Genomic DNA, 10339 nt, shown 5'->3' with positions numbered 1-10339 from the left:
CTGTTCTTTCTCTTCTGGGGTCCCCCGTTGGCACTCTCTGCACCTCCTCTTCTGGGGTTCACCCGCTGGCGCTCTCTGCTCCTCCCCTACTGGGGTCTCCCGCTGGAGCTCTCTGCTCCTCCTCTTCTGGGGTCCGCCGCTGACACTTTCTGCTCCTCCCCTTCTGGAGTCCCCCGCTGGCACTCTGCCCCTCCTCTTCTGGGGTCCCCCGCTGGCGCTCTGCCCCTCTTCTGGGGTCCCCTGCTGGTGCTCTGCCCCTCCTCTTCTGGGGTCTCCCGCTGGCACTCTGCCCCTCCTCTTCTGGGGTCTCCCGCTGCAGCTCTCTGCTCCTCCTCTTCTGGCGTCTCCCGCTGGTGCTCTCTGCTCCTCCTCTTCTGGGGTCCCCCAGCTGGCGCTCTCTGCTCCTCCTCTTCTGGGGTTTCGCACTGGCGCTCTGCTCCTCCTCTTCTGGGGTCCCCCCGCTGGCGCCCTCTGCTCCCCCTCTTCTGGCGTCTCCCGCTGGTGCTCTCTGCTCCTCCTCTTCTGGGGTCCCCCAGCTGGCGCTCTCTGCTCCTCCTCTTCTGGGGTTTCGCACTGGCGCTCTGCTCCTCCTCTTCTGGGGTCCCCCCGCTGGCGCCCTCTGCTCCCCCTCTTCTGGCGTCTCCCGCTGGTGCTCTCTGCTCCTCCCCTTCTGGGGTCTCCCTGCTGGCCCTCTGCCCCTCCTCTTCTGGGGTCTCCTGCTAGTGCTCCCTGCCTCCTCTTCTGGGGTCCTCCGCTGGCGCTCTCTGCTCCTCCTCTTCTGGGGCCCCCTGCTGGAGCTTTCTGCTCCTACTTCTGGTGTCCCCCGCTGGAGCTCTCTGCTCCTCCTCTTCTGGGGTCCCCCCGCTGGCACTCTCTGCTCCTCTACTGGGATCTCACGCTGGCGCTCTCTGCTCCTCCTCTTCTGGGGTCCTCCGCTGGCGCTCTCTGCTCCTTCTCTTCTGGGGCCCCCTGCTGGAGCTTTCTGCTCCTCTTCTGGGGTCCCCCGCTGGAGCTCTCTGCTCCTCCTCTTCTGGGGCCCCCTGCTGGAGCTTTCTGCTCCTCTTCTGGTGTCCCCCGCTGGAGCTCTCTGCTCCTCCTCTTCTATGGGGCCCCCTGCTGGCGCTTTCTGCTCCTCCTCTTCTGGGGTCCTCCCGCTGGCGCTCTCTGCTCTTCCTCTTCTGGCTTCTCCCGCTGGTGCTCTCTGCTCCTCCTCTTCTGGGGTCCCCAGCTGGCGCTGTGTGCTCCTCCTCTTCTGGAGTCCCCCGCTGGCGCTCTCTGTTCTTTCTCTTCTGGGGTCCCCCGCTGGCACTCTCTGCACCTCCTCTTCTGGGGTTCACCCGCTGGCGCTCTCTGCTCCTCCCCTACTGGGGTCTCCCGCTGGAGCTCTCTGCTCCTCCTCTTCTGGGGTCCGCCGCTGACACTTTCTGCTCCTCCCCTTCTGGAGTCCCCCGCTGGCGCTCTGCCCCTCCTCTTCTGGGGTCCCCCGCTGGCGCTCTGCCCCTCTTCTGGGGTCCCCTGCTGGTGCTCTGCCCCTCCTCTTCTGGGGTCTCCCGCTGGCACTCTGCCCCTCCTCTTCTGGGGTCTCCCGCTGCAGCTCTCTGCTCCTCCTCTTCTGGCGTCTCCCTCTGGTGCTCTCTGCTCCTCCTCTTCTGGGGTCCCCCAGCTGGCGCTCTCTGCTCCTCCTCTTCTGGGGTTTCGCACTGGCGCTCTGCTCCTCCTCTTCTGGGGTCCCCCCGCTGGCGCCCTCTGCTCCCCCTCTTCTGGCGTCTCCCGCTGGTGCTCTCTGCTCCTCCCCTTCTGGGGTCTCCCTGCTGGCCCTCTGCCCCTCCTCTTCTGGGGTCTCCTGCTAGTGCACCCTGCCTCCTCTTCTGGGGTCCTCCGCTGGCGCTCTCTGCTCCTCCTCTTCTGGGGCCCCCTGCTGGAGCTTTCTGCTCCTCTTCTGGTGTCCCCCGCTGGAGCTCTCTGCTCCTCCTCTTCTGGGGTCCCCCCGCTGGCACTCTCTGCTCCTCTACTGGGATCTCCCGCTGGCGCTCTCTGCTCCTCCTCTTCTGGGGTCCTCCGCTGGCGCTCTCTGCTCCTCCTCTTCTGGGGCCCCCTGCTGGAGCTTTCTGCTCCTCTTCTGGGGTCCCCCGCTGGAGCTCTCTGCTCCTCCTCTTCTGGGGCCCCCTGCTGGAGCTTTCTGCTCCTCTTCTGGTGTCCCCCGCTGGAGCTCTCTGCTCCTCCTCTTCTATGGGGCCCCCTGCTGGCGCTTTCTGCTCCTCCTCTTCTGGGGTCCTCCCGCTGGCGCTCTCTGCTCTTCCTCTTCTGGCTTCTCCCGCTGGTGCTCTCTGCTCCTCCTCTTCTGGGGTCCCCAGCTGGCGCTGTGTGCTCCTCCTCTTCTGGGGTCCCCCAGCTGGAACTCTCTGCTCCTCCTCTACTGGGGTCTCCCACTGGCGCTCTTTGCTCCTCCTCTTCTGGAGTTTCCCGCTGGCGCTCTGCTTCTCCTCTTCTCGGGTCTCCCGCTAGCGCTTTCTGGTCCTCCTCTTCTGGGGCCCCCCGCTGGTGCTCTCTTCTCCTCCTCTTCTGGGGTCCCCTGCTGGAGCTTTCTGCTCCTCTTCTGGGGTCCCCCGCTGGAGCTCTCTGCTCCTTCTCTTCTGGGGTCCCCCCGCTTGCACTCTCTGCTCCTCTACTGGGATCTCCCGCTGGCGATCTCTGCTCCTCCTCTTCTGGGGCCCTCTGCTGGTGCTTTCTGCTCCTCTTCTGGGGTCTCCCGCTGGCACACTCTGCTCCTGCTCTACTGGGGTCTCCCGCTGGTGCTCTCTTCTCCTCTTCTATGGGGCCCCCTGCTGGCGCTTTCTGCTCCTCCTCTTCTGGGGTCCTCCCGCTGGCGCTCTCTGCTCTTCCTCTTCTGGCTTCTCCCGCTGGTGCTCTCTGCTCCTCCTCTTCTGGGGTCCCCAGCTGGCGCTGTGTGCTTCTCCTCTTCTGGGGTCCCCCAGCTGGAACTCTCTGCTCCTCCTCTACTGGGGTCTCCCGTTGGCGCTCTTTGCTCCTCCTCTTCTGGAGTTTCCCGCTGGCGCTCTGCTTCTCCTCTTCTCGGGTCTCCCGCTAGCGCTTTCTGGTCCTCCTCTTCTGGGGCCCCCCGCTGGTGCTCTCTTCTCCTCCTCTTCTGGGATCCCCCGCTGGCGCTCTCTGCTCCTCCTCTTCTGGGGTCCCCCCACTGGCGCTCTCTGCTCCTCCTCTTCTGGGGTCCCCCCGCTGGCGCTCTCTGCCCCTCCTCTTCTGGGGTCCCCCCGCTGGCGCTCTCTGCCCCTCCTCTTCTAGGGTCTCCTGCTGGCGCTCTCTGACTCCTCTTCTGGGATCCTCCGCTGGCGCTCCCTGCTCCTCCTCTTTTGGGGCCCCCTGCTGGAGCTTTCTGCTCCTCTTCTGGGGTCCCCCGCTGGAGCTCTCTACTCCTCCTCTTCTGGGGTCCCCCCACTGGCACTCTCTGCTCCTCTACTGGGGTCTCCCGCTGGTGCTTTCTGCTCCTCCTCTTCTGGGGCCCTCTGCTGGCGCTTTCTGCTCCTCTTCTGGGGTCCCCCGCTGGCGCTCTCTGCTCCTCCTCTTCTGGGGTCCCCCCGCTGGCGCTCTCTGCTCCTCCTCTACTGGGGTCTCCCGCTGGCACACTCTGTTCCTGCTCTACTGGGGTCTCCAGCTGGCGCTCTCTGCTCCTCCTCTACGGGGCCCCCTGCTTGCGCTTTCTGCTCCTCCTCTTCTGGGGTCCTCCCGCTGGCGCTCTCTGCTCTTCCTCTTCTGGGGTCCTCCCGCTAGCGCTCTCTGCTCTTCCTCTTCTGAGGTCTTCCCGCTGGTGCTCTCTGCTCCTCCTCTTCTGGGGTCTCCTGCTGGAGCTTTCTGCTCCTCTTCTGGGGTCTCCCGCTGGAGCTCTCTGCTCCTCCTCTTCTGGGGTCCCCCCGCTGGCGCTCTCTGCTCCTCTACTGGGGTCTCCCGCTGGTGCTCTCTGCTCCTCCTCTTCTGGGGCCCTCTGCTGGTGCTTTCTGCTCCTCTTCTGGGGTCCCCCGCTGGCGCTCTCTGCTCCTCCTCTTCTGGGGTCCCCCCCGCTGGCGCTCTCTACTCCTCCTCTTCTGGGGTCCCCCCCGCTGGCGCTCTGCCCCTCCTCTTCTGGGGTCCTCTGCTGACGCTCTGCCCCTCCTCTTCTGGGGTCCTCTGCTGGCGCTCTATGCCCCTTCTCTTCTGGGCTCCCTCGCTGGCGCTCTCTGCTCCTCCTCTTCTCGGTGTGTCGCCATAGGGAGCCACCTTCAAGTGCTGGCTCGATCCCAAGCTGCACTGAAAACCCAACAGGTTCCGGAATAGAGAAATGTTCAATTCCTTCTTCAGGGACTGATATAGAGCGAGCTGTATTATTATCTGGTGACATAACAGCAAAAAAATCAAGTCAGAAAAGGTACAATAATCCAATGTATAGAAATATGCAAATGTGTGAACAGAAGTATGCAGAGACCTGCCTTCCCTGGAGGATTGGGTGATACTTCCCTGCAGGGTTGGGTGGTCCTTCCCCGGAGAGTTGGGTGGTCCTTCCCCGGAGAGTTGGGTGGTCCTTCCCTGGAGGGTGGGGGTGATCCTTCCCTGGAGGGTGGGGGGTGATCCTTCCCTGAAGGGTGGGGTGATAATTCCCTGGAGGGTTGGGTGATTCTGGCTGGAGGGTTGGGTGGTCCTTCCCTGGAGGGTGGGGGGTGATCCTTCCCTGAAGGGTGGGATGATAATTCCCTGGAGGGTTGGGTGGTCATCGTTCTCTGAAGGGTGGGGTGATAATTCCCTGGAGAGTTGGGTGATTCTGGCTGGAGGGTTGGGTGGTCCTTCCCTGGAGGGTTGGGTGATTCTTCCCTGGAGGGTTGGGTGATCCTTCCCTGGAGGGTTGGGTTGTCCTTCCCTGGAGGGTTGGGTGGTCATCCTTCTCTGAAGGGTGGGGTGATAATTCCCTGGAGAGTTGGGTGATTCTGGCTGGAGGGTTGGGTGATTCTTCCCTGGAGGGTTGGGTGATCCTTCCCTGGAGGGTGGGGGGCGATCCTTCCCTGAAGGGTGGGATGATAATTCCCTGGAGGGTTGGGTGGTCATCGTTCTCTGAAGGGTGGGGTGATAATTCCCTGGAGAGTTGGGTGATTCTGGCTGGAGGGTTGGGTGGTCCTTCCCTGGAGGGTGGGGGGTGATCCTTCCCTGAAGGGTGGGATAATAATTCCCTGGAGGGTTGGGTGGTCATCGTTCTCTGAAGGGTGGGGTGATAATTCCCTGGAGAGTTGGGTGATTCTGGCTGGAGGGTTGGGTGATTCTTCCCTGGAGGGTTGGGTGATCCTTCCCTGGAGGGTTGGGTTGTCCTTCACTGGAGGGTTGGGTGGTCCTTCCCTGGTCGGTGGGGGGTGATCCTTCGCTAAAGGGTGGGGTGATTCTTCCTGGAGGTTTGGGTGATCCTTCCTGGAGGGTTGGGTGGTCCTGGCTGGGCAACAGGTAGGGGTATACTTGGGTTATTTATGGGTAGGAAAATCAAATAGTACATGCCTCAGGCAGGGGTGCGAGTTGACATAAGGTGACCGGAGGGCCCATCCTGGAATTGACAAGCCCCTATCCGATTATTGGGGTCACAGGCGTGTCTGGAAGTTCATCTAACAGGACAAGTGGTATCACCGCGTGTCCAGAGACACAGACAATGCGGCTCGACTCCGCCCCTCCCTACTCAGGATTTGAGTGACAGCAGCAGGAGACAATGGCTCCCGCTATTGCCTCCTTGCCCTGTGGGGAGGGAGAGAGCAACTGCGCTCGGGTACAGCGCTGGATCATGATCGGTTACTTAAATAAAAGGGTGGGCTGCACACAGAATATTTTTTTTTACCCTGATATAGAAAATTAAGTTTAAAAAAACTTCTACCTTCACTGTTGGAGTTGTGTATGAAGAGTTACCGGATATGGAACTTGACCGAGACATTGTATAAGGGAAAGGGTCACCGGATGTTGAACTTGCCCGATACAATGTACTGGGCATTGCACTTTTCTGATACAATGTACAGGACATGTAACTTTTCTGATACAATGTACAGGACATGGAACTTGCCCGATACAATGTACTGGACATGGAACTTGCCCGATACAATGTATCCAGGAAAGGAACCAGGATGATGCCCATCTATGGGGATGCTAGGGAGGTGCTTGCTATGTTTAGTGATGAATGGGAGAGTTTTCAGGCCCTGCCCCCTGGAGGGACTATATACATGAAGCTCTCGCTGTCACTGTCTAACCGCCTTTTTTTTTTTAGCCGTCTTCCCTCCAGTATTCATAGTAATAACCACCAACGCACATTCTTCTCCGCGCTCTTCTCTAGGAATTATTTGCTTTGTGTAAAGCTCACTAATCGCCCAGAAGATGAGCGCCGGGGGATTGTTCAGGTTTGGGAAGAAGCTGATCCGAAGGAGAGTTTTGGATCTCAACAACCAAGAGTCGTGCTTCGCCCGATGCCTGACCACACTGGACCTGATCGCCCTGGGGGTGGGCAGCACGCTGGGCGCCGGGGTCTACGTTCTGGCCGGGGAGGTTGCCAACGAGAAAGCCGGTCCCGCCATCGTCCTGTGCTTCCTGGCGGCAGCCCTCTCCTCTGTGCTCGCCGGCTTGTGCTACGCAGAGTTTGGAGCGCGAGTCCCCAAGACCGGCTCTGCCTACCTGTACAGCTATGTGACCGTGGGCGAGATCTGGGCATTCACCACCGGCTGGAACTTAATTCTCTCCTATGTCTTGGGTAAGCCAAAATATCTCCCATCTTCCTTTTATTCTGTTCTATTTTCCCTCCAGTCTGTGTGATGAATGAGAGATTTCCAGGACGTCTCGTGGCTCCTATGTACCTTGTGGTGACTACAGATTTTACTGTATGGTGACCACCGGTGTACCGGTACACAGGAGGTTACAGACAACCTTCCAGACAGAACATACATGCTTGTGATCAGGGATATCATTGCTTAGAATTAGTTGCCCATGAAGTACCATTGGAGGTGTGTGTGTGTTGCATCAGCAGATCAATCCAAGAAAAAACCTTTCACACTCTTTATAGAATGTATATTAACGTGTACGAAGACATGTCTTCCTCTACAGAGTACATGTGAACGTGGAAGGGGACATGTCTTCCTCTACAGAGTACACATGAACGTGGAAGAGGACATGTCTTCCTCTACAGAGTACATGTGAACGTAGAAGGGGACATGTCTTTCTCTGCAGAGTACATGTGAACATGGAAGGGGACATGTCTTCCTCTACAGAGTACATGGAAGGGGACATGTCTTCCTCTACAAAGTACATGGAAGGGGACTAGTGATGGACGAACTTCCGACGGGACGTTTCGCGAACGCGAAACGCGAACGGACACAAACGTTCGCGAAAACGACCGTTCGCCGCGGGCTCCATTGACTTCAATGGGAGGCGAATTTCGCAAACCTTTAGGTCGAATTTGCGGCCACGGGGTAATTATTAGGGGGTAGCACGTAGTCCCACCACCTGGACAATAGCATAATACATGTATGAGGTGAATTTGGGATCGATAACTACAAGCATTTTTTTTTTATTTGGGAAATTGTTCTGACAATTCAGGACTATGGAGCTAATGAAGGCAATGGAGGAGAGGGAAGGTCAGGGACCAGGGTAGGCAAACAAGAGGGTGCAGGAGATACAGAGCACTGACAGCAGCACCGTAATACAGAGCACTGACATCAGCACCGTGACATACAGCGCTGACAGCAGCTCCGTGACATACAGCGCTGACAGCAGCTCCGTGACATACAGCGCTGACAGCAGCTCCGTGACATACAGCGCTGACAGCAGCTCCGTGACATACAGCGCTGACAGCAGCTCCGTGACATACAGCGCTGACAGCAGCACCGTGACATACAGCGCTGACAGCAGCTCCGTGACATACAGCGCTGACAGCAGCTCCGTGACATACAGCGCTGACAGCAGCTCCGTGACATACAGCGCTGACAGCAGCTCCGTGACATACAGCGCTGACAGCAGCTCCGTGACATACAGCGCTGACAGCAGCACCGTGACATACAGCGCTGACAGCAGCTCCGTGACATACAGCGCTGACAGCAGCTCCGTGACATACAGCGCTGACAGCAGCTCCGTGACATACAGCGCTGACAGCAGCTCCGTGACATACAGCGCTGACAGCAGCTCCGTGACATACAGCGCTGACAGCAGCTCCGTGACATACAGCGCTGACAGCAGCTCCGTGACATACAGCGCTGACAGCAGCACCGTAAGCAGCCCCAGGAGGAAGTCAGCACAGCACAGGGATGGTGTGATCCCCTCATAATAAGAACCCCCAGGAGGAAGTCAGCACAGCACAGGGATGGTGGGAGCCCCTCATAATAAGAACACCCAGGAGGAAGTCAGCACAGCACAGGGATGGTGGGAACCCCTCATAATAAGCAGCCCCAGTAGAAATATGACACCGCTCAACCTCTTCAAAGAGGAGGGTAGGGGCATATAGTACGGTGTGCTTTTTTGGGTCAGGGAAGTGAGCCAAATGAATTAAGAAGGTCTGTGTGCTTGATTCCAAAAATTGTTTATAGACATATACATGGTCTACTGATCACATGTGTTGAATTCCTCCGAGATCCATGCCTCATTCATTTTTAGAAATGTGAGGTAGTTAACACTGTCGTGAGCTAGGCGAGTACGCTTATCGGTCACAATCCCCCCTGCTGCGCTGAACGTCCTTTCGGACAGGACACTGGATGAGGGGCAAGCCAACAGTTCGATTGCAAATTGGGCAAGCTCTGGCCAGAGGTCAAGCCTGCCCACCCAGTAGTCTAGGGGTTCATCACTCCTCAGAGCGTCCACATCGGCCGTTAACCCAATGTAGTCGGACACCTGACGGTCTAGGCGTTCCCTGATGCTGGATCCGGATGACACCTGTCGATGGGTCGGCTGAAAGAATGACCTCATATCCGAAGTCACCAACACATCTTCAAACCGGCCTCTTCTTGCAGGCGCTGTTGGATTGGTACCCGCAAATCCTTCTCTGGGAGTGGGAATTGCTCCTCTGCCAGCGCACGCAAAAGCAGAATGCAGCATTTCTCGAAGCAAGGCCTGGAAGTGCTGCATTCTGACAGCCCTCTGCGACGGCGGTAACATTTCCGCCATTTTGTGTTTGTACCGGGGATCTAAGTACGTTGCCACCCAGTACTGGTCCTTGACCCTCATGCTTTTTATACGGGGGTCCCTATTAAAACACTGGAGCATGAAGGCCCCCATTTGCACTCAAGCGGAAGGTATGTGGTGGTGGTGGTGTTGTTGGTGGTAGTGTCTTTGGGGGTGCACATAGCAGAGAGTGAAGAAGAGGGTGCAGATCGAGAGGATGAGGAGGGTGCAGAAGAATAAGGCTGAGTGAGCCACTCAACCAAGTCTGGTGCGTCCTTTAAAGTAATTGAACGCACCTTCTGCAACTTCCCACTTTGGCTCAAGGCTGTTGCTCCTGCCCTACCCCTACCACCCCTGCGGAAGGGCCTGCCTCTTCCTCTGCCTGTCATTTTTTAAATCACCCTGTGACAAAACTCTTAGTCCCTATACCGCTGAAGGACTGCTGCAGTATAGGGCAGCGGTCAGCAGTAGTGCACGTCAACCCTATGTATTGTGGACCGATAGCGGTCCTTACAGAACAGCAGACTGTACTGCACTCAGGCCTATGTACCGTAGCACCCTATACCAAGTTACCAGTCCTTATAAAAACTTTTGTGGACCAAGCAGGTTGTGTGTTAGTGTTTAGCAGACTGTGCGTCAGTCCCTATACCGCTGAAGGACTGCTGCAGTATAGGGCAGCGGTCAGCAGTAGTGCACGGCAACCCTATGTATTGTGGACCGATAGCGGTCCTTACAGAACAGCAGACTGTAACGCACTCAGGCCTATGTACCGTAGCACCCTATACCAAGTTACCAGTCCTTATAAGAACTTTTGTGGACCAAGCAGGTTGTGTGTTAGTGATTAGCAGACTGTACGTCAGTCCCTATACCAATGAAGGACTGCTGCAGTATAGGGCAGCGGTCAGCAGTAGTGCACGGCAACCCTATGTATTGTGGACCGATAGCGGTCCTTACAGAACAGCAGACTGTACTGCACTCAGGCCTATGTACCGTAGCACCCTATACCAAGTTACCAGTCCTTATAAAAACTTTTGTGGACCAAGCAGGTTGTGTGTTAGTGTTTAGCAGACTGTGCGTCAGTCCCTATACCGCTGAAGGACTGCTGCAGTATAGGGCAGCGGTCAGCAGTAGTGCACGGCAACCCTATGTATTGTGGACCGATAGCGGTCCTTACAGAACAGCAGACTGT

General features: G+C 57.7%; 1 protein-coding gene across 3 annotated transcripts in view; it reads left to right on the top strand.

Moving 5' to 3' along the window:
* The first annotated feature begins 6250 nt into the window (after positions 1-6250).
* The window catches only part of SLC7A3 (solute carrier family 7 member 3), a 38489-nt gene continuing 34400 nt past the window's right edge, over positions 6251-10339 (top strand). For 2 of the 3 annotated variants that reach the window (XR_013271644.1, XM_077474357.1), the window contains exon 1: positions 6252-6754. Coding sequence is in view for 2 of the 3 variants with exons in the window: in XM_077474357.1 (XP_077330483.1) it covers positions 6385-6754 (370 nt within the window). In the remaining variant the exon portion in view is untranslated. Of the gene's footprint in view, positions 6755-10339 lie in introns of all 3 variants that reach the window. The other variant, XM_077474359.1, reaches the window with a different exon arrangement.

This window comes from Lithobates pipiens, unplaced genomic scaffold (genome assembly GCF_037356315.1).
Source record: "Lithobates pipiens isolate NorthernLeopardFrog02 unplaced genomic scaffold, aLitPip1_a1.2 Scaffold_1, whole genome shotgun sequence".
Taxonomy (NCBI): domain Eukaryota; kingdom Metazoa; phylum Chordata; class Amphibia; order Anura; family Ranidae; genus Lithobates; species Lithobates pipiens.
This window is presented reverse-complemented; position numbering and strand designations above follow the sequence as displayed.